General features: G+C 48.3%; 1 protein-coding gene across 1 annotated transcript; it reads left to right on the top strand.

The window, feature by feature from the left end:
* The first annotated feature begins 556 nt into the window (after positions 1-556).
* On the top strand, positions 557-23,499 carry NYX (nyctalopin). Its single transcript, XM_027636082.1, has 4 exons — positions 557-840; positions 17,436-17,528; positions 17,635-17,785; positions 21,378-23,499. The coding sequence occupies exons 3-4, from the start codon at positions 17,764-17,766 to the stop codon at positions 22,775-22,777; spliced, it is 1,422 nt and encodes a 473-aa protein (XP_027491883.1). The 5' UTR covers positions 557-840; positions 17,436-17,528; positions 17,635-17,763; the 3' UTR covers positions 22,778-23,499.
* Positions 23,500-24,088: the final 589 nt, after the last annotated feature.

Genomic DNA, 24,088 nt, shown 5'->3' with positions numbered 1-24,088 from the left:
ACTGCTGTTTTCTTGAAAGGAAAGTTTCCTGCTAACTGGGAAGAAGGTGAGGCACTGGCACAGGTTGCCCAGGGAAGCTGTGGATGACCCATCCCTTCAAGTGTCAAGACCACGTTGGATGGGGCTCTGAGCAACCTGGTCTAGTGGAAAGTGCCCCTGCCTGTGGCAGGGGGGTGGAACTGGATGATTTTTAAGACCCATTCCAACCCAAACCATTCTGTGATTCTTTGACGTTCAGCAGCTCTCACCACTTCTGGTTTGGTGTTCCTGGTGGGCAGATGGGGATGGTCCTTTCCTTGCTGCTTCATGAGGCTTAGTTGAAGGTCTTTCTCGAGCCTTGGAGGCAGCAGGTTGTCACAGTGGTACTGTTGGTTCTTGCTGCTGTAAATGAGGCTTGTAGAGAGTCCCCCTCCAGCTGGGGGAAAGGCAGCTCAGCCTTGCTGCAGTAAATCTCTGGCACAGGCTTTGCCCTTCAAAGTCAAAATCAAAGTGGGAATGAGATCAAAGCTTAGGATCTTCCTGCTTTAAAGTCACGGGACAGATCACAGTCTGTGTCCCAATCCATGTGCTGAGGGGCTGGCTGGGAACGGCAGAGACACTGGATGTGGGGGAGGAAGGAGGGATGGCAGCTGTGTGTGTTGGTGCTGGTGCAAGCTGGCTGCTGACGCTTGCAGGCTGGCAGGAGGATGTGCCTGATCAGCTCTGTGGGTAGAGAAAATGTCCTGGATCAGTTCGTGCTGGCAAGAGCCAAAGTGAGAAAAATACTGAGACTGAAGTGGATGAGAGTCTTTCCCAGGCTTTCCATACAGAGCTTCCCAGAGTCCCTTCCCTGCTCACAAGGTACATACCACGTTTTCCTTTTGAACATATCACTGAATTGACCCTCTCTTGCTACAGAAATGTCTCAGTTTCCTTCTCAATATGGGGGGTAGGGTTTAGCCATTTAACTTGTGGGTGGCTGGTGTTACCCTTCATTCCTGTTGTCCCTCCTGAATATCAAATTTTTGTTCCCTTGCATCAGGAGGCAAGGGAAGGCTTGTGGCTCTGGGGTGACACCCCCCACCCAGCTTAATTTAACCTGTGGTACTGCCCTCAGAAATAGGTCTGGAGCAGGTTATTCTTGCTTTTCTCCCGGCAGAGAGTTCCCATTATGATTCCACTGGTATCACTTAGAGGTCCTTGGAGTGCTGGCCTGGAATAGTGCTGGGCACAGGAGAGCAAGCAAAGCAGCAGCTAAAATGAAGGTGGTAGATGGGTTTGATTTCTGTGGTTCTTGTGTGTTGTGTCACCAGTGACTTTCAGAGCACATTTTGAAGTACTCTGGGAACCTTATCTGTAGGATAATATTACAGTGTTAATAAAGGAACAGGCAGGAAAGAAACATGTCCATTTTTTTCCAGATCAAACGGGAAAAGAAGCAGCTCGGGAGTAAGGAAGTAGTGATTTCAGTGCAGTAGAGAAGGCTGTCAGGCTTTTAGCAGGGTGATTGTTGATAGGCAAGAATAGAGTGCATTACTGTCAGAACAATTCCATCCCACGTTGCTTTAAGTCTCCTCAGCCCAACTGGCACAGGATGCATGTTTGCATGGTGAAGTGCCAGTAAACCAGGCTAGGGAGGAGCCAGGCTTCTCCTATCTGATTTAAATAATGTAAAACAACTGTCCTTTAGTGGGAAATGCTAAAAATCCCAGACAGTGCTGAAGCCCCTTTCATGTGATGAGAAATTAATTCAATTCCTGGTATAGCCAATGGTGAGATTGATTTATGCCTCAAGTTCTAACATTAATCTTTAATTTATCCTAATGCCTCTTCATCTAGCTGAGAGCTCAGTATCTCCTGACTCTGCTGTTGATCAATTTTCTCCTATCTTTTTCATTGTCTCTCCCCTTGTCTAAACTCCTGACCATCTTTTTATACTTCATCCCACCTTATCAGTCATGGGATATGTCTCCTTTCCATTATTTACTTCCTTTTCCCAAGTGGGACCATAGAATGGTTAGTGTTGGAAGGGACCTTAAGGATTATCTAGCTCCAAACCCCCTGCCATGTGCAAGGACACCTTCCACTAGACCAGGTTTCTCAGAGCCCCATCCAGGCTGGTCTTGAACACCTCCAGGGATGGGAAGTCCACAACCTCTCTGGGATTGTCCCTCTGGAGGGTGTCACAGTGTGGCTGTGTACATGCCAGCCACCTCTCACAGTGGACTCACGGGATAACAAACCTGTGCAGGAGCACAGATCCCATCTATATGTTCTGCAGCTTTTGCTCCATATGTATGGAGCAAATAGAAGAGTAGCATCTTATCTGAATGGCCATGCAAATCCATGGGATTACTCATGGGAGCAGGGAGCTTTAACTCTGTGATTCATACAGAGTGATGCTAATGCGATCTTCTTAGGGAGGGGCTTCATGGTAGTCTCTTAGGTCTGTTTTATTTCTGCTCTCCCCAAAGTATCACCTGTGAGCTGGGAGAGTGTGGTTGGCAAACTGTAGTCGGATGTTACAGACTTTATCTGATGAAATGACTGTCTGGGGGAATAAACAAACAGTGTTTTATGTTTGGCTTTAGGAAATTCAGAGATTAGTTAAGGCTGTGTTTTAAACCTCTTCCATAAACAGACTCCAGCTGTGGCAGCCCCTTGCTCCAAGCTGCAGTGCCAAAATACAGGCTTTTTCCTGGACAGGCTTTGTCCTGAGATGATCTCTCAGTTTGTGAATGTGTTCTGACTTGGCAAAACTCAGTTGTTTAAAATATTCAGCATGACAGCTGTGAAACTCTACAGACCATGGTCCAGTGACTGACTGGGGGAGTCACCAGTGCCCTCTGCAGAATGACAATCAGCACTGGTGTGACACCAGTGGTGCTGACAGCTCCAGCCTGGGTGGTTTGTGGGCACATCACCCCTTGTCTGTCGTACATGAGACATGGAGGTGCAGCTTTTTCCAGGAGATGAAAGACAAAAAGCAAAGGATGTGAAATCCATCGGCAGCCTGGAAATGTATTGGTGTTTACACTGCACTTTTCTGTGTGCAAGGCTAAAATAGGACACATCTATGTCTAACTTTAAAGGAGCAGAATGCTCCAGTAACCTGCCTGGGCTGTAAACCTCACATTTGATCATGATGTCTATTCGCAGGTAAAGAATCAAATATTTGGGCTGAAAGGCTTGTTGCCAATTTGCTGTGCAGCTTGTTTGATTAAATTTCAATATATGAAATTCCCTTTGATGGAAAAGAAAGGCCAGCACTTACAACAAACCCCATGGTAGTGTATTTATGACAGTACAAGTTAGGCAGATGAATAACAGTATTTTGAGGAATTTCTGTGAGCTGCCTGGTGGCTACAATAGGCAGCACTGCACCGCCAATTACATGTATCATTTGTCCAAGTGGAGTCACTGCTGTGACTCCCCTTAAGCTCATGCACAGCACTACAGATGCTGTGCCAGGATGGCTGGGTAATAATGATACCCCTTCTCTTCTTAAGAGATGCTTATCTGCAACTTTCACTCGTCCTTTCATGTGAGTCTCAGGTGAAAGCACTGAGTTTTCCAGGCTTATCAATGGATTAAAGCTGGCAAGGAAGTTAAAAACCTCAATCATTTCTTTTTAGCAGGCTTATGACAGATAAAGGAACTCTGAAGTATTTCTATTCCTCCCCAAACGGGGAATGTCAGATAGACTGTTTCCTGCTTTCCTTCTTAAGAATATGGCGTGGGAGGTCTCAGAAGTATTGAATTGCTTTTCCTTAATCAAAAAGACAAGAGTCTTGGAGCTTTAATAGAGACATATTTTCTTCTCAAGAGTTCTCAAACATTTGAGCTACACCGGATTTAATGATACAGGAGTTTTAAAGGGGCTGAGTAAATCACCACTTTTGCTTTTCCTCGAGTGACGTGCTGATGATAAAGCTTCTGTTAGAGATCTGCTTTCGGGAAAATACCAGCATTAAAACCAGATTGAATTTACTGTGTCTGAAAAAAACGGCAGTGGAAAAAAACATGCCTCAAATACATAAATGTTACTGTTCAACACAAAAATGTCAAATGTGCATGAGATCTCTTCTGTTCTTGGAGACCTCGGTTCTATTCAGTAAATATATTCAGTTACTAGTGGTAACTTGGAAGACTTAAGAGCAGGGAGGAGAAGGAGGGATAACCAAACAGAAAGCTGACAAGGGCTGCAGCTGTGCAAGCATGGCTTGTCTGGCTGGAGCTGTGGCGCCGCGGCCGAGGGATGAGTGAAAGCCCTGGTAGGTCACAGCACAGTTTGTCCTTTCTGATTTACGAGTCCCACACTTTGAGTATGTCTTGGCTTTGCTGTGTTAATGGCTTCAAGTGCCCAGGAGTGTGTGTGTATCTTAGGCAGGCACCGGTTGTGTCGGGTCTGTCAATCATCAGGCAGCAGCGCTGTGCAAACACACTGCTGCATTCTCACACTCTTGAGAAGACTTATGCTTTCCAAAATGTAAAGCCAGGGGTATGTCACTGTGCTTTCCAAACTGGACCCTAAAGAGGGATTAAAAGCAGACAAAAGGGTCTCACTTGCTGATCAAGGTTATGGTGCATTGCCATGTGAACACTGCAACCAGTATTTCCAGCACAGTCACTCAGATCATGCGGGTGCTGTCAAGCCAAGGGGAAGGAAAATAAATAAAGCAATATGTTTGCAGGTACTGCAAATACATCACATCCTGTTTATTACATAGAACTCCTCCCACCCTATTAATAAAACGTCCTTAAGGTTTCAAAGTGGAAAGCTCAGCAGCTGCTGATGCAATATGACAACAGCAGAGTGATGATGTTTTATACCACCCACAGATCAAGTCTGAAAGCTTTACTTACATACTGCAAGGCTATTTGCATAAGGCCTTGCCTGCTTTGGTGCACAGGAAATCTGGTGGTGAAACAATTCAGTTGTGTTACAAAATTAAAAAGCATTCTAAAGACTTAAGACATTAAGTGCTCTTTGTGTGCTGCTGTATTACATTCATAAAACACCCAAGCCTGGCTCTAATGGGCTGTAAATGAACTCTTGGTGAAAAATTTATCAAAATAAAACTACAGACAGCCTGGGAGAGTGCCTTCCAGGTTCCTCATAAAGACTTCATATCAATTAGCAAAGCTAGTCCCAGAGAGCACATAACAGGCTTTACACTAGGCCTTGCAGATGCTGGGAGGTGACTTTATTTTTTACAATACCAGTATTTACACCAACTGTGGGCTTGGGGGGATTTTCAGTGAGAGCAAGGAAATGGTATCGTTTAGAAGGGAAGATAAACAAAATTGTAACTACCAGGAAAATGGGAAGTCAGAGCTGTGTGGGCTGAGTTTTGTCCTTATTTGGCTTTGGGGAATTATGTGATTTTATTCTATGACTCAGAGTTGTTTTTACAGCATTTGCGTCACCCAGAAAAGTTGAATCTGCATAAGACCCAGCATGTTCCAGGAGAGAATATTTTGTTCTGTAATGTGAACTTGCTAACAGACACTGACAGCTTTCATGTTTTGCTTCATTATTAGTATTATTGTCATTCAGGCATAAACTTCAAGATGTCTCAGAGCTATCAGTTTGTGTTACTGCAGCAAGTATATGCAGTATCAGGGAAAATCAAAGCACTTGGAGAATCATTTTACAGATCAGCAATAGTGAATTCCATTTCTGGAGAGGGCCCTAAGCTTTCAGTTTCCCTCCTTTGACCCCTGTTCACATGTGGAAAAACACAGCCTGTGTATGATGTGGATAATGTAACTGCCCCCCTCAGTTCCACCCGGATCTGACCATATTATTTTGCTTGCAGAGCCTAACCCATTATAGGTGCCACAAATTAGTCCCTGCCCTGCAGTGTAAATACTTGTGTTTTTCCATCCAGGAGGGTGGTTAGAGAATTTGGCACATAATGCCCTAAGGAGTTGGCAGAACTGAAAGTAGGTGAGCTCAGGCATTGGTCTGAAGATGCAGCAAATACAAGCAAATCCAAATTTAGGGCTTTGGAGGCTGGATCACAAGCGCTGCAGCCTTGTGATGCAAAGTGCTGATCCAGTATTGGCTCGTTCTGCTTGTTCAGATGTGTTCGAGTGTTTCTGAGAAGTTATTTTCGTGCTGGCAGGCTTTGTGAGAGATCAGGTGGTGTCTGCCCATGTGGCTCTGCACTTCTGCAAGGCTGGAGATCATTTCTCTTCCTGCAGCTGGCACAGAGCTGTCACAGAAGTATGATGCTGACATAAGCACTGCTCTGGCTAATTGGACAGAAATGAGGTTGTGTGCCCTCACCCAGCCCAGCGCATGTCAGTGGTACCGTGTGGGTTGGCTTCTATTGACGGCCATGGAGGAGGCTCAACCTCCCACCCATTGCTTGGGACCGAGTGACAGCTTGGACATAGTTGAAATCCAAAGCAAAATGAGGGTTTTTTTGTTCCTGAAAGAGGGGCAATCACCTTTTACCCCCCTCTTTCCTGCACATCGCAGGCACTGGACTTTGCCTCTAGTTCACTGTGTCACCTGTTTGGCACCAAGCTCAAGCACCAGGGTGTGCCATGACCCTGTGAGCCATTTCTGTAAAGCAAACTTCCTTCCCTCTCACCTACTAATTTTTCTTTCTAACTTTTTTTTTTTAACAGCTGCGTTTTACCAGTGGTCTACTTTCTGCTTTTGCTTTTCATCGCCCAGGTTTTGGCAAGGCAGAAGGCTGAGGCTCAGTAAGGTGCTGCAGCCTGGAGGGGAGCAATGCAGTAATCTGCTCTCTGTCTCTCCTCTGGTGTCCAGAGGAGAAGAAAATGAAGCCGACATGATTATCAGATAGCTCATTAACTGAATCCCATCAGAAATGGTCACTCTGCAAATTCTTGGTGATTTAATTCCCCCATTTAATTATTTCCTCCCCTAGAAATGATTACCTCACATTAGAGACAAATTACCTGTTAATTTTCCATTTGATAATTAGTGCTTTTCTAGGCCCTAGTTAAGCTTTCTTGCCTTATGTCAGATTTGATGGAAAGCAGGCACCCAAGTCTTTTAATTTGAGTTTCTATTAATGTTTCCATTTCCCCTTTCAAGTATGAAAAGACAGGCAGGGGTCTGACAATGCCCATAGGACCTCCTGAAGAGATGGTTCCTTCCCCACTTCTGCTGTGGACTTTGCATGAAAGACAAAAAAAACCACTCCAAAATTAATTACAGTGCCAAACTGTGACCTTTGCAGCTTCTGCTGCGCTGGTGCCCAAAGTCTCTAAGCCTTGATTTTTTTATCTGCCTGAGTGTTTGTTGGGCACGGGGCCAGGGTCAGTGGCCTGGAGAGGGGCTGTGGTGGCGAGAGATGCGTGTGAGGGCTTTCACAGTGGATGAGGGAATTATCTTGGGGTCTGGTCTCTGCTCTTGAGGCTGCTGCTGTATTTTATCTACAGATTTGCTCAATGCAAAATGCAGAAGCTGTCCAGGAAACAGAAGGCGATGCTTCAACTCGCCCGCCCCCCCTCCCGGAAATGTTTGCAAATCCCATCTCCTCTTTCACTCCGCGTTCCTGCCAGACAGAAGCCGCTGGCATTATGTATTCATTTCACTGCACAGTGTCATGGTTTCAACAGGAGGGGGGGATAGTCCCCTTTTGATCCGTGCCGGCCCGTTGCTTCTGTTGGTGGGGCACTTTAGGGAGAGGATGATGTGGGTTTGGCTCTCTCCGTGCAGTGGAAACCAGGGAGCTCAGGGCTGCTGTTTGTCAGGGGAGCACTGAAAAACCTGCTGGTGTATGAACCGTGGGTGACGTTGCTCAGTAGCACAGTTTGTCCCTGCACACTCCCAGGGGAGTGGTGGCAAATGCTCAGTTCAGGCTGGCGTGGGATGGAGCTCGGGGAGCGCTTTGGGGCTGGGCTTCCCGCACGGAATAAGGTGTGTGAGCAGTGCCCCAGCGACACCTGACGGAGCGTGTTTGGACTGGGCTGGTAGGTCCTGCACAGGCACGATGGAGGAAAGGCAAACAGATTTCTGTATGGAAAGGAAGGCACGTTCCATGCTTGAATAAATATAATGTTCCGATCTCCCTCAGCTACTGCCTAAAGCCCCACGTCTCCCAAACCGCTTCTGGCTTTGGTGGATCAAACATTCAGGCCCAGAGCCTTGAGGGTGTTTAAGCTGCTGACAACCCCTGGCGAACACCTAATCCTGTTTAGGTCACTCAAGTGTGAACGGAGCCATCTAAACACAGGTGCTCCTGCCCGGCACAGCCCTAGAGCTGCAGGGGTGGGGCTCAGACAAGGTGTATCCAGATCTGGGCTTTACTGGCATAAGCCAACCTCACTGTATTGTGTTACTGCCCTGGCTGCTCAACCCATTCCCCTGCAGATGCAACTACCTGTCCAGTTGTGAGGGACCTGTGTGTTCTCCTCTTTTCTGCATCCTGAGATGAGGCTGTAGCCTTTCAGCCCTCAAGCAACATGCAGCCAACTTCCAGCACTGGAAGGGTCCCTGGGACCTGATAGGATGTTCTGTCAAGGTACCCACTTAGCATCTACCCCAAATAATAATCTGAGTGTGTCCCATCTTGGTGCTTTTATTCGTTGCTTCCATAGTCTGCTCTTTCTTTGCAGATTTTCAATGGTACCACTTGCAGCCTCAAGGAGGGAGGTTTCCCCATCTAAGATTAGCATTTCTGTTACAGTGGTGAGCCCATTGCTCTGATAGGAAAGAGAGAGACTGTGGATGGGCTGTCACCAAGTGCACCTGAGTGGCTGCTGTGAAAGAGAGTGCCAAGGAGGGAGAGGATATGTTTTGGATGCCCCGAGACTGCTGCCCTGCACGACCTGTCATGCTGCTCTTTCCACCTCCCACACCCTCATGTACCAAAACGTGTCTCCCTTGCACAACATGGTAAGTCTCAGAGAAGTGAGACAGCTGCTGAAATCAAAGGGAAATAATAATCATAGTGAGAAATTCTGGGTAGAAGGCAGGTTTTTTTGAGGGCTGTGGTATCTTGCAGAGCCCTGGTGTGATTTTTTTAATGCTGAACATCTAGCCCTCCATCTCATTTCCCACAGCTCGGCTTCATCAGTGTGCTTCTGCAGCATCTCCCTGCCCCTGCCTCATACACATTGTTTACCTCCTCGTTTATTTTCTGTTTCCCACCATACAAGGAGGGCAGATACTCTCTTCTCTCTATTATAACTCAAATCAGGCACAATACCTCCAGCAGCGTGTTGCAACACACTTGTTGCTAAAGCCCAGCTGTTGTGGCACAGCTTTTCTGACAAGAGCAAAGAGGGTTTTCCCCACCTGTCTGCGGGCTCCTGTGAATCTGACTCAACCTGCACAGCATCCCTGGATGCAACCTAGAAACGGTTAAGGGATGAGCAGGCTGCAGTGCTGCTGCTGTCAAGCTGGCAGGAGTGGAGCTTTCTCTTCCCATTGCCAGGTACTAGACTTAGGACTCAGTGCCAATCCTATCCAAGAGCTGCCTCCTCTGCCACTGTCAATTCAATGTCTCGGAAAAAGTTGTTGAATCCCTTCTCCCCCAGGTATCGAGGTCTTCTGCAGCTGGCAGGAAACAAAGCCTTTTGGATGAGCAGAAGTGCTGTACTTCTGTGATCCATAAATATCCCCAGTGTGGGGGATTTGCTGTCTTTGCCATGTCATGCCACAGGGACTTTTTTTGGTGACGCCCAGGGCTGACACGGAGGAGGAGGTAGCAGCAGCCCATAAGATCACAGGAAGGGAATGAGTAGGAAGCAGAATATGTGGATGTAAATCTGAGCTTAACTCCTGCAGTGGCTGCTCCCCTCCCACCCCCAGGCTCTGCTAGCTTTAATCATCTTAGACCCGTGTAAAAACTCTGCATATGTCAGGTGGGGGATGTGTGAGTAGCTGCATTACTGGAGCTGGAGAACCTAAACCCCTTGCAGATGGGCTTGGTGGAAGCCTGGGGAGAGGAGCATGACAGATGTCTGCTGATGGCTGCACTTGTTGCTCCCAGGGCAGCTCCTGATCCCAGCGACTGCTCCATCTCCCCTCTGGGGTGCTCTGGAGCAATACTGTGTTTTCTTACCAGAGTTACAAGTGCACCATGTTTGGACTCCCTGAGTTTCTTTGTCTTCTGTCTGAGACATCCTTTCTTAGTGGCCCAACACATTCCCCCACCCTGTGGGGAGCTTTTCCTCATGCAACTGTGGGGAGGAGCCCTGGAAGTTTTCTTATGCCCCTTCCCTTTGCTAGGAGGGGGCATGGCTGAAAGGTGTGTGTGTGTGGCTCTTTGTATTGCAGTACACAGAGAACTCAACCACAATGAGCAGTTTTTCATGAATTCTCTTGCTATATTTTCATTCCAGTTCTTTACCTGATCTGAGCTTGATTACTAACGGAATGCATGGCCATTGCATACTCAGTAAAGCATGATAAGTTCATTTAAGAAATCTTCCAGATCGTCTGTAATTGTATGTTGATCTAACCTCTGGTATAATGTACTTGTTATTATGGTACTGAAGTTTATTCCTGATTTGATGCTTTACTCCTTTCCTTCCTGCCAGCAACTTCTACAGACAATAGATTCTATTTTAGGTCTATTACCAGGTGATTATGGCTGGTTGGCATGTTGGAGTTCTCCTTGTTACTTGGCATTCAGAAATGTTAGTCAGGCAGGGGAAAGTACCACGACAGGTGGAGTGAAAATCACATCGCAGCGCAGCTGTAGCCCCCCAGATCCCTTCATCCAAGAGTTCCTGGGCTTCTGGTTCATTCTCCCTGAGTATCTGACCTGGCTACAGAGCAGGCTCCTGATAGAAATGTCTGAGCTAAGCAGAGACAGGTAAGTGATGAACCTGCCCCAAATGTTGACACTATATAGGAGAGAGAAGGTGGCACTGCTCCTGTCATGGAGGTGGGAGAGATGAATCACTAGGAGGTGAATAAACTGTCTCATGAGCCATGGGAGGGCTGTTGGCCTGGACAATGTATGGCCTGTTGTGTGTTTAGTGCAGATGGGCTGTTTCAAGAGGTGTTTGCAGTGCTGTATGTAAGTTCACTGGGCATTGCTCAGATGTGGCTGTGGAGGCAGATTTATTAGGATGAATGGACTCACCAGCCACCAAGGGGAAATTAAGAGGAGCTCACTGCCATGTGTCCTTGCCTTCCTGGGTGTACTGTGCAGCATTCCCATTAGATAACAAGGAACTGCAGGAAGCCACTGCCTTGTGGAAAGCATGGCATGAGGACTTCAGCAGGAGACAAGCAGCTCTGTATTACATAGGATAGAAATGACCTCACAGATGCTGAAAGGCTGTGGCAGAGCAGCTCCCCAGCTGCTGGTGAAAGTGTCATGAGCCCAAACCCTCCCAGGGCTGCCTGGCTGTGCATGCCCACACCACTGGCATCCTTGGCTTCAGCAGGGAGGGCAGGCTGACTGGTACAGGTGCTGCCAGCCTTTACTTTCCCTGTCTGCTGGTGTGACGTGAGCAGCAGCCGCCCGCTGGGACACACGCTGGGCACGAGGTGATGCTGTGCAGCTCACTGAGCTGAGGGCTGCTCAGGGGCTGGAGTGAGGGCAGGGCTTCCCCCACCCTGCACAGAAACACAGATGCTGTACCCCCTGCTCAGGCTTCACCAGCAGTGGTTTTTCCCTGAACAGAGAAGCTTGAGCGTGGCTGGCCAGTTTTAGTCAAAGCCAAGAATCACAGAGTGGATGTGTGAGATGTAGATTCAAGTTCTTCTTCAGCTTTAGTTAATCAGATCTGAGCCCAGCTTCCATCTCCTTCCCCAGGGCTGCTCTGGGTATTGTGGGGAGTTACCTGGTAATCCAAATGGTGTTGTTTTTCAGCACTGCATCCACACACATGTACTGCAGTGGGAAGCAGGAACTTTCTTCCATGGCAAATGCTCAGCCCCTCACTGCAGAGCAGCCCACACTGCTCCTTTCTTGCTGGAAATGTTACTGTTTGATTGGCATGAGGGAGACATGAAACCACATCCACAGGATGGGCTGGGAGAGACCTGGTGAGCTGATGTAAAAGCCAGTGGCCTGGGCAGTCTTGGAGAGGGTCTGTGTCCCACTCCAACTGCCAGGCAGCTGGAGGATTTGTTCTTGATGGAGCTCCATTCCATCCCCCTGGCTCCCTGCTGCCTGTGCGTGGGGTCTGCATGGGGTTGGTCTAACTGAGCTATTGGCAGAGGTCTGGGCTGACAGATGAACACATTAGCCCGAGGTTTGCTGTGCATTGCATCTGCTTCAGGCTGCCTACCCTAGAGTGTGCTGTTCCCTTGCAGAAGATGCTCGTGCTGCAGCTGCAGGCTCCTGGGCCCCAGCTCCTGCCGCGGGGCTTGGCCACTGGGCAGCAGCTGGGCTGGACCTTAAGATTTGGTGCCCAGCTTGACTCTTTCTGCTGTTTTTTTGGCTTCACTTCCTTACCCTCCACGTGGGTAAGCAGCTTTTTGGCAGCTGTTTCTTGCCAAGTGCTGCTACTGGCTGACTTGTCTCATCCCTGCTTCCTCCTTCCACGGACCAGGTGGTGAAGAGTCCTCCAGGGTTACTTCTGTGGGCAGCCTGCAACCAGCTGAGCGCCATGAGGCACTGCCAGGCTGCTGTGCCCCTGGGCTGGGTTTGGACATCCTGATGTACCCAGCACTGCCCATGCTCTCAGTCCATGGGCAGGAAACTGTTCCCACTCAGACCAGCTCTGTGATGGCAGCCCATGAGTGTGTGTGTGCCTGCAGCGCTGGGGGACACAACTCGGGTGGGAGGGAAAGCGGGGCAGCTGCTGCTGTGAAATGGAGGCCCTCCTTGCTGAGGATATGGGGGAGGACATTGTGGGGGGCACGACACCCTTCTGTCCAAGGGGTGTCTTGAGGTGGAGTGGATCTTCTACAGCTGGCATGGGACTGGCAGAAGGCAGCCCTACGAGGACACAGCCTGAGGGGGCTGGGCAGGCTATGAGGGGACTGTGACACAGGGAGAGGGCCAGCAACATCCTGTGACCTGCAGCACCCATACTGGGCAAGGACCGATGGTCCTGGGATGAAATGGGACCCCCTTTGGGAGGGATGGGTGAAGGCCTTGCAGGAGAGCCCCTATATGACACCTACAGGTGCTCTCAGGGCTCTGGACCTTTGTGCCTGAGCCAAGTTTGGTGGCCTCAGTCTGAACAAAAATGAAACCCCTGCCTGCAGAAGAGAAGCTGTCCTCTCTTCCGAGCAAGGGAAAGGCTCTTTAATCTTTGCTCCTGAAGTCCTGGTTGGCTCCTCAGCTTCTGCATCTCCTGTAATCTTCAACATCGCGCGTGTACCAAGCACTATTTCTGGTGGCGGCGCAGTCTGTGCTGCAGCTCCAAACCCCAGCACGGCCACACTGGTCTGCTCAGAGCACAGTAATCCCACCACAGAGGCTACCTTCTGGCCCCAAACCTACACCATCCAGAGCTGTGAGCGCAGCAGTTGTGTGACCAGCCTGAGTGCAGTCTGGTCCCACGGGGCAGAGCCGACAACAGGAGGCCCGTCGAGAAACGCTGAGGCAGCTTCTTCAAAGGTCACCCCAGTGATTACGTGCACAAGAAAGGCTCAGCTGTGCAGCACAGCCGTGGCTGTGAGAAGAGGGGAAGTGTGCACCGAGCTGCGAGTGCTGTTACAGAAGCTCAGGAAACCAAAGCCTGGGGCAGGCGGAGGGGCTCGGGCGCTCTGTGGCGCAGGGACCTCAACCCCCAGCACTAGTCCCACACATGCAAGCAGCTATCAGAGATTAAAAACAGGGGACTGAAGATGTTCAGCCACTGGAGTTAGGCAAGCAACTCTGCCTCTTCACTGCTGTGAAGAGGGCAGTGCTTGGCTGGAAGGGTCTGGACATGCAATGCCTGGGTTCTATCTAACCCAGCACTGGTGTGTAATGGTGTGGAGGTGTCCCCAAAGCTGCACACCATCAGCTGTTTTGTCATCCTGTCAGTGAAAATGGGCCCTGCTGAGGGCCATGATGGTGCCCACAGGTGGGCTAAAGTAGGCAAGATGAGACCTCTCACCTTCAGTTAGGGGAGATGAGTCCCATCAGCTGTTCTTAGCCAGCCTTTGAAAATGAAGCAAATGTTTTAATCTGAAGTGGAACCGCTACAAGAAACAGCCCCCAGTGATCATTTTAAATCATATCAATGTGTATCAGAGATACGAGCTACATACACATCCTTAAGTCACCGTTGCATGGAATGCCCCTGGCCATGAAGAAATGGGTTGTTAGAAGCAATTTCGAGTCAAGACTGCACAGGCTTGTCCTGCAAGACAGGCTTTTCTTCACTGCCAGCTGGTGAAGCTGTGCCAAGGTTTATGTCCCCACAGCACACACTACTGGAGCAGAGCAGGCTCCTCCAATCAGGACTGAATTCTTCAAGTTTTTTTGGTGGAAGATCAGATATAAATGTGTTTTTTTTAGTGGCAGCAGAGCTCTGCTGCTTTCTGGTCTCAGATGCACTGCTCTGTTGACCTCTGGCATCTCCGAGTTCCTAGAGATTAAAAAGGGCAGACCATGAGGAAGAGCCCTTAGTGGCAAAAAAAATTAACAGCACAGAGCTGCAGTAGCAAGGGCTGCAGCTTCTGAGTCTGCTTCCAGCCTGGCAGCCACAGCAGCTTCCCAGCACTGAGCATCTCTAGTGTGCTCAACCCTCAGCATTAACCAGCCATGAGTCATGCTCTGAAAAATGCTGAGGTGTGGTTTAAAGCCCAAGTTTGGTTCTTTTAAGGATAAATGCTGGTCTCCTTTATGTACCCTCTGGTGTTTAAGGTTTTCTACCTAAGACAACATGAAACTTCTCCTTTTCTGGCCTCTTTCTTGCATTGTCATGCCCTTTCAGGACCAAAGGTTATGAGGAAATGAATCAGAAGTTGCCAGAAGTTCATGGGAGCCACTGGGTGTCTGGCTTGGTGCACCTGCAGTGCACCTGCTGAAGCTGCTCTCAGGGTGATGCTCCCTGACTGTGGGAGACTTTCCTAGAAACTGTGGCCTCAGTGTGCCTCCCATTCCCAGCTCCCCAGCCTCCCCCCAGGGCATGTGCTGAGATGTTCATACCATCTCTGTGCTGAGGTCTGGAGCTGAGTGAGGCTCCTGCCCATGGATGACACACAGAAATACACTGCTGTGAGCCTTGGGGCTGCTGCTGCTGGTCAGGCAGGAGTTCCAGGTGTGCAACACAGTTTTGCTGGTGAGGCTGTGGGTGGGTGGGGCTCACGATGGGGCAGGACACGGGCTGTTTCTGCTGTTTTACCTCCAGCCACAGTAGAAAAGTCTGGAGTGGGACTGGGCTGGATCGCCAGGCCAGCTGCAGTCACTGAGCTGTGTATGTGGGATGGATGCTGATGGCAGAGCTGCTGTCAGAAGCTCCTGCAGGAGTTAACAAATGTGCTGGTCTATGGTGAGGCTGCTGCTGCGGGATGTTCCCTGCCAGCCTTCCTGCAGCAGCTGGTTTCAGCAGCACTGCTAACAGCACCAGAGCTGCTGATTCTACAGTGGGCACCTACTGTACACTAGGCACCCACGACCCCAGAAGCGACTGCTGAGGTGCTCAGCACAGGGGAGCCCCAAAATCTCAGCAGAAATGTGGTGCCTTGGTGCAGATCAGCCCCTCCTGGTTTCTGATTTACTGTTGCCGTGCAAACCAAGCTGCAGGTCTAACCCCTGGGGAGCTGCCAACTGATCACACAACAAATTGTGCCCAAGTCCCACATACCTTCCCTGCACACTGCCTCCCACCTTGCAGACAGCATGTGTGCACCTGGGAGGAGACACGATTTCCGGTACCACAGTTAGGGCTCTCGTAATTGCTGGGGAAGGAAAAGCAGAGAACAGCACTTTGTCCTCCTCCCCCCTTGTTTTTTCCATGGCTGAAAGGCCAGTGATCTGTTTTCTGTGATCAGGTGGGTTGAGGCTTCCTGGTATTCCTGTGGGAATCGGGACTTTCAGGGGAACCATCAGCTGCCCTGTCAGTAGTGAGCACCCAGACAATGCCACTTCTGTCCCCACAAAGTCTCCAGCAGCTTCAGCTCCGTGGCAGAGGCTGCAACGTGCCTGTCTGTGGCTTTTGCAAATCTCTTTCCTCCTCTGCGAAACAGCAGAGTGCAAAGCACTGAGGTGCAAAGCTGTGGGGGTTGTTACAGCAGGGTGGTGGGAAAAGGTATCCTTCAGCTAAGAGCAGTGCTATTTGGGTCATCCCCTCCCCTCCAGGCTGCCCCCACAGCCAGCCTGCTCATGCTGTTGAGACAGACACAAATTTCCGGAGGTGCCAGCCAGATTCCTTGAGACTAAGGGAAAGCCAAACCAAAATAAACCTGGTGTATCTGGGTGCTTTAATTTGCAGGAAGAGCTGAGCAGCAGCAGGCTGGTTCCCAGCTGAATCTTTCCTGTTGTATCAAGCATAAATTCATCAGGTATTCCATTTCCTGGGGAAAAAAAAAAGCAGAATAATTCACTTAGAAATAAAGAGTAGAGCTATTTTTCCCTCTGACATGGTGAATGCAATTACCTAAGGCATGGGAGGCTGAGATAACTCACTTATTCAGCCCCCACTCTCCAAAGAAACCATCATCATTCTGTCAGAAAAGGCTTTATAAACCAATTCACATCCTGAATGCTAAAACATCACCACGTACAGAAGCTGTCCTTATGATTTCCACGCACCAGCTGCAGCATCACAAGCAAAACACACTCATAGACAGGGCAGAGTTTGTTATTATAAGGGCTATATACACCATGCAAGCTCCAGCAAGGGTTTGCTGACCCTTCTCCCAGTGTGGTTGTCCTTGTCCTTCAGGAGCAATTCCCAGCACAGCAAAGCACACTGGCATCCTTTTAGCAGTGTGGGAGCCATACTGGGGCTGGGAAAATGTGCATGGGGAGAGTCCCAAGCTCCGTCTGCTTGGAGAGCTCAACGAAGGGAAGCCATAAGCCTGTGCTTGCCCCCAAATTTAATTCCATTTAGGCTGCACCCTCCCACCTCTTCTACCCTTACATAATGGAGAGTGGAGTAATGACTTTCAGCAATGCTGTCTGAGTGGCAGCAGTCCAATTCTGGACTGTATTTTTTTTTTTTTTATGGTGGGGGGAGAGTAGGTTGGCAAAGGGGAGAAAGCATCAGTTTGGTTTGTGTGCAATCCCTGTTTTGCTCTGGGAGCTTTAGAGGACAGACACATTCTTCCATCTCTGCTAATCCTCCTCTGATACAGAGGATTTTCCTGCCATTAAATGATAGCTTGTGAGAAAAAAATGCCAACTTTTCAGGGGCTGACTCGCGTGGCTAATGGCAGCCTCATGAGCAGGAGGGAGGACACAGACACTGCCTGGCCAGGTAAGCAACACATCTGGATGATTTCTGTCGGGAATTTTAGTTTCAACTATTTGATCCTAAGCTGGTTACGCTCCTCTGTACCACCACCTATTTCCTGGGGAGGCAGCCAGCCTGTTACTGTTGGTGACCTTTCCCCACAGCAGATAATAGGAACCTGACCTTGGCACACCTGGTGGGAAGGATGCGGATGAGCTCCTGAAAAGCAGTGGCAGAAAGCTGCAGGATTCCCTGAGAAGGTCAGTGGTGGAAGAAAGATACTCACCAGGAAGGTGCTGGGGACTTCTTCATTTTGGAAGTGTATGAGAGAAGAGTTTTTTTCTTCATCTTCCTTTCTAAACATAGATCATTTTGTGGACAAATGATACAAGGAAATGACAGAGGATGAAACCTGTCTCTGTTCTTCCCATGTGCTTTTAGATCCCTCAAGTTTGCTTGCAAGACCTGAAATGCCACTAGGGAATAATCAAGGTAATGTTTGCCATCGTTTTAAATGGTGAGTATACACTTATTCTGCTTTACCCAGTAGTGGATTAGATAGATCATTTGGAAAGGTGGTGATTAAATACTCAATCATTGCAATCATTGTCTCTTTACCTTTCTTAAAACTCTGCAACATTTTTTTAATTTTTTTTTTTAGTCTCTCACTGTTTCTTCCGAATACTGACTTACTGTAGTATTTAAAAAAGCAAAAGAGATCATCCCTGAGGAATTTTGTTTTTTCCTTAATGTCGCAAATATTTTTGACCTTACTGCTATATTTCACTGTTTTTCGAAAACACGCATTTCATTTGAGCACCCTTTGTGTCAATGAGTTGGAGGCATCTTCTAGCCACTGCCCTGTCTGTGAACATTAAAAGAAAAGAACATCCTTTTTGGGGAAGGAGTAAGGTGGGAAAGGTGGGAAAGGTGGGAATGTTTAAGGCTATGTTGGTCAGAAATCAGGGGAGAGCTAATTTCCTGTGCTCTGAGCAACAGCTCTCCTGAGGGTTTAGTGGGGTTCAGGTGGAGAGTGTTTTCCAGCTTCCTTTGCAAGAGAAAGAGGGAGAAATTGCCACAAAGACTGAGGTGCTGAGGGACATCTCTGAGCTCCTATTGGTGGGGGGATATTTTCTCATGGGATGGTCCTCAAGTGCTTGTTTTCATGTCCTGCACAATGCAAAGAGTTACACTTATAAACAGGGATCTTGGAAGTCTGCTGTGAAATGCCACTTGCGGAAGACCCAGATTTGGCACTTGTGTGTAAGGAAAACAGGCTGGATATGGCTTGGGTACAAATATTTCCTTAACTGAGTGATTAGAGAAGAAGCAGGGAGGGGAAGGAGGGGATTTGGTTATCAGCAGACTTGTTCCTACCCTACACACAGTGCACAAACCAGTGGGTACAGGTCTGCTCTGAAGGCCAGAGATGTGACTGAGCTTGGGGCAGGTGGTTTTAAGCATTGAACTTGCTCAGGACAGTCTCACCTATAGGACAGCCTATGCACATATGCCCCTCTGGATGTCACCCTGAGCCCATACAAGGCTCTCAGAACAGCAGCAATACTTACATCCATCGTTTTCCAGACAGCCACCTGCAGTCAGGCATTTGGGAACAGGCAAATCCTTAATCTGTCTGGCCCTCAGTTTATGTAACTGCCTGACAAAAACAACATATGCCCCTGTTGGCAGGCACTGGGGTGGGCTGGTGCAAAGGGTAGGGAGCGAGGCAGCCCCTGGGCAGGCTGAACAAAGAAAGAGCAATCTGAGCCCAGTGTGTTCTCCCCCCTCTTGTCCTTGGGCTCCTCAGCTGCTATCCTCCCAGGGCCCTGTCTGAAGGAGACTTTCCTTTAGCTGTGGCTGTTAGATAAGGGCTGGGGAAAAAGGAGGAGAGCAGACAAACAAACAAAATGACAACCTGTCTGAAATCCTTTCCACCTCTCAGAGTCCTTCACTATCATTTATCCTTGAAGTGATGCTGTTTTGCTAATTCTCCAGTCACGATAGCATAGCCAGGCATGATGGGACCCGAATTTTGATGAAGAGGCCACAGCTAAAGTCCTCCGTGTATCTAAATCCCTCTTCCACATGCAGTGACCAGGATGGTTTGAACAGAACCGTCTGGGCAGTTCCTGGATTGATGCCCTTCAGTGGAGACCTGCCCAGCAAATGTTTTTGCAAGTCTCCTGCTTGCAGAAGCCACAGGCAGTGTAACTCCTAAACACAGTCCCATGCATGTTGCCTTCGAAAAGAGTGGAGGAAAGGCAGAGAAATTGCAGCTTGAATTGTCATTTGTTCTGTACATTAAAGCCTCAGGGACTGCGAAAATAAAAGCTTGATGCTTGCTGAAGCTGATGCTTCCTGGCATATCACCTCACAAGTCTGTCTTAATAAAAATGCCCATTGGGAATACAACTGCAGTGGGCAATCGCTGTGCTGCAAACTGCTGGGAGCTTCCCTGTCCAGACACTCAACAGGAGTGGGGGGGAAAGCCTGTCCCTTGGCCCTGGGGGACAGACATGACCACAACAGCAGCAGCACCATAATCCCAGCAGGGCTGTAATAACGGTGGCTGTTGGTATCTTATGGGTTTTTTTTAGAAAAAAAAAAAGAAAAAAAGAATTATGCTTATGTGGGAACCAATAAACTGAAGCAGAAAAACCAGTCAGGAGCAATAGCACCATTTCCTGCTAGGGACTACATGGAGTTCTCTGGTGTGGCTGCTCATTTTGTTGAGTAGCAGGTAGGATATGCCTGGGAGAGCAATTACAAAATGGGCTCTGCCTTCAGTTCTTCTTCTCTAATGAGTTTATTTTCATAGAATCAGAGAACGGCTTGTATTGGAAGGGACCTTAAAAATCATCCAGTTCCAACCCCTCTGCCATGGGCAGAGACACCTTCCACTAGACCAGGTTGCTCAATGCCTCATCCAACCTGACCTTGAACATTTTTAGGGATGGGGCATCCACAACTTCTCTGGGCACCCTGTGCCAGTGCCTCACCATCCTGAGTAAAGAATTTCTTCCATATATCTAACCTGAATTTCCCCTCTTTCGAAGGTAAAAAACATTTTGCATAAAAAAAAATAATTAATTTTGCAGATGTTTTGTTGACTGGATGTTTTTTCCCCACAAAAAGTGCCCGTTTATGGAGGTTCATGTCTCCCATTCCTTTTGTTCTTCTCTGATTTCTCCCCAAGAGCTTTCTTCTCTTCCTTGTTGTACACCCACCTGCATGGGACTAACCTGAAAAGAAACAACAGCCACACACCTCTCATGTCAGGCTTATAAAGGACAAAGTGGCTGCTTCCATCAAACATAAGGCACTATGATGACTCTCTTGAGAATTGGCAAAACAGTAAAAACTGTGCTGGAGGTGCAGAGTATCTCATCTATGATGAGATCACGAAGCAAGCGGTTGAACAATATCTCTTAATTTGTTTTTAGTCATGCTGTTCTACCAGTACACACTGGGAATGTGTTTTTAAACACTGTACTACATCCTTCAGAGCTGATAGTTCCCCTTCCAGTGCTGCACTGGCTCTGGTGGAGAAATGTTACATTGAATGAACAAAGGAAAGCAGCAAAAATCATGAATTTTACATATCCCAGGAAATCAGCTGATCTCTCCTGCTCACTGCCTGACTCAGCATACACTACCCTCCCCTCTTCCCCACACAGAAATACTGCTATAATCCATAGATGCTGACCTTCAAAACATCTCTGCTTGCTCCCTGGCCAAAAAATCTCTACCTTCTGCCTGGCCAAACCATGTCCCCACCAGCCTGCAGAGATACCAGTCACGGAGACACTAAGAAATACTAAAGTCTAGGTGGGCCCTCCCTTGGGGAGAGAGCAGTTACTCAGAGATGATGTTCTAGATGACATATATTCTCAGTGGGTTTAAAAACCCCCACAGAAGACTGTTAGGAATCCTTCACAAGAGCTTGTTGCTCAGCACTGGAGTACAGGTGGCAATTAGCCTGGCTAGAAAGGAGGCAACGACAGCAAAATTTGTTTTTCTTGTGGTGACTAATACATTTGCTAATAGTGCATCCCTACTCTCTCCTGCCACGCCTCCGTGGGCAATGGTGCGTTCCTGCCCGGCAGTGATCCTTTGGATCCCTCATGTCCATGGGGTTTGGGCTTGTGTCCGGTCCTGCCCTCCCAACTGTGTGTGCACCCAGGAGCGGAGCTGCTCTGTCCTCTGCGACCGTGCCGGCCTGGGGCAGATCCCCAGCGAGTTCCCTTGTGAAGCCTCTTCTATCAACCTGGACAAAAACAGCATCAAGTTCCTCTCTGAGAGGGCCTTCGGGACCTTGCCTTCCCTCAAATCCCTGTCGCTCAACCACAACAACATCTCCTTCATCACCCCGGGGGCTTTCAAGGGGCTGCCCAGCCTGACCGAGCTGAAGATGGCCCACAACGAGTACATCCGCTATCTCCACACGAGGACTTTCACCGCCCTCAGACGGCTGGTGAGGCTGGACCTGGCGGACTGCAACCTTTTCAACATCCCAGACAGGATCTTCATTGAGCTGCCTGCTCTGCAGGAGCTCTTCTGCTTCCAGAACAACTTCCGAAGGATCCCAGGTGCCATCAGGGGCATGGAAAACCTGACCCACGTTTACCTGGAGAGAAACAGGATTGAAGCGGTGGCCTACAACTCCCTGCAGGGCCTGAGCAAGCTGAAGTACCTGAATCTGCAGGACAACAAGATAAATGTCATTCACGAGCGAGCCTTTCAGGCCTGTCAGAAGATGGAGTACCTGTACCTGAATGACAATTTGATCAGTGAGCTTCCAGAAAACTCCTTTGATGGCCTGAGGCGCCTGAAGATGCTCAACCTGGGGGGGAATTTTCTCAGGAACATTTCCAACACCTGGTTCAGGGACCTGGGGGAGCTGGAGATCCTCTACCTGGACCGCAACAGGATCAGCTACATCGAGGAAGGGGCTTTTGAGAACCTCACCAGCCTGGTCTCATTGCACTTGAACAGCAACAACCTGACGACCCTGCCCTTCTCTGTCTTCGAACCGGTGTATTTCCTCGGGCGGCTGTACCTGTTTCGCAACCCCTGGGAGTGCGACTGCCGCATCGAGTGGCTCAAGGAGTGGATGGAGAATTACAGGCTTGTCAGGGATATTCCTTGTGCCTCCCCCTCCTCAGTAGCTGGGATTGACCTGACGGACGTGCTCTACGAGAGGTCTCCAGAAGGTTACTGTCTCGACCCAGTGGAGCTAAACATCACGTCTGAGAGTCCGACCCCAAGTGAAGAGCCTTGGTCTACCACAGAGAGCAAGTTCAACAGCCTTATCTCCAAACTCTTGCTCCAGATGGGCCTTCCTGAAGAGGTGTCAAACGCCACCGAAGTCTACAGTAACACCACGCAAATGGATGGACAGACTGAAGGGGTTTCTTCTGGCGTGGGGGAAAAGAATATTGAGGCCGACTCCTCTTCTTTTTGCCTCCCAGCACTTTTTACAGTGATTGTGTTGCAGTGCAAATAGTCCAAGGGCTGTGTGGACCAACCATGGGTCCTGCTTAAGCGTTTAGTCCTTACACCTACTTAGTCATTAGGGAGAAGTTTGTACTGTGGGCCTATGATACATAACTGGCTCCAAACTCTTCCAGGCTGGGTTGGTTGGATCTGGCTCCAGATTCCCCCAGGAGCTGATGGGATCTGGTTCAAGGCTGGGTCCCACTCTGGGTAAGAGACCTGCCCTTTGGGTGTCTCAGAGCCTCCTGGATACTCACAGAGCTCTGTGGAAGATGAGTAGCAGCAAGGTTGAGTTTTGCCTTGAGAGACTTGTGATGTTCCCTGTACCTCGACAGGATTTTGATCCATTCTCCTGCTATCCTGGCACAGATGCAGGAGAACCAGATGGACCCATGTTTGTCAAAATATTCTTCTCTGAGGCAAAGCTACTTAACAACATACTTATTAGTGTCATTTCAATGTATTTAATTTTATTCAATTAATATATGGTTACAAGGAATACACTGTTTTTATTTGTAGATTATTTCATGGCATGGCAGCAGGGGCAAAGCATGGTGATGACAAATGCAACCAGGCTCTACTAAATATTTTGTATGTCCACCACTAATGTGTACCACATACTGTATCATATTACGCCATATTAACCAACCATGCTGTCATTTTCTTTTATATGGCATCTTACATGTTTTATCTTTGAAATCTTCAATGAAAGCTGCTAATATGACCAGAAAGAATTATAATGTTTTATGTATCAAAGCACATTAATAAAATAATTTGATATTTTGCTCACAAAAATAAATTAACTGCTTGACCCCCCCTTTTTTTTTTTTTTGAGATCCTTGAATAACTCTGGTGGGTTTTTTTGTAGGCTACTCAAATGGGTGCATATGATTGTCCTTTCATGGTCTAGAGGAAATGGCAAGCTGTTTATTGCAGCATAAATACTTTCACTTAGAGCCTGACCACACTTGCATTTGTGTTAAGCAGAAACACTTTGAAATATGTGACTATATAGAAATACGTCTTTGATTTTTAATGATATTAAATCATTATACATGGCTTATCATACTATGATGTACATGTTCATATGATATGATGCAATACATACAACCCTTTATTAGTGCTAAAATGTCATGAAGGAGGAATAAAAATGGGAATTAATTTTAAGAAACTATCAAAATATTTTCCATAGCCCCATTTCCCCTACACCTTCCCTTTCCCAACAAATTGAACATGAATGTGGCTTCCTCTCCTGCCTGCCCTGAGGGTGCTGGAGTGGCAGCAGCGGAGTGGGAGCTGCCCTGGCTCATGCTTTGCTGAG

The sequence above is a fragment of the Corapipo altera genome, unplaced genomic scaffold (genome assembly GCF_003945725.1).
Source record: "Corapipo altera isolate COAL_440 unplaced genomic scaffold, ASM394572v1 0, whole genome shotgun sequence".
NCBI lineage: Eukaryota > Metazoa > Chordata > Aves > Passeriformes > Pipridae > Corapipo > Corapipo altera.
The sequence above is the reverse complement of the archived record's forward strand: the minus strand, read 5'-3'. Positions and strand labels throughout refer to the sequence as shown.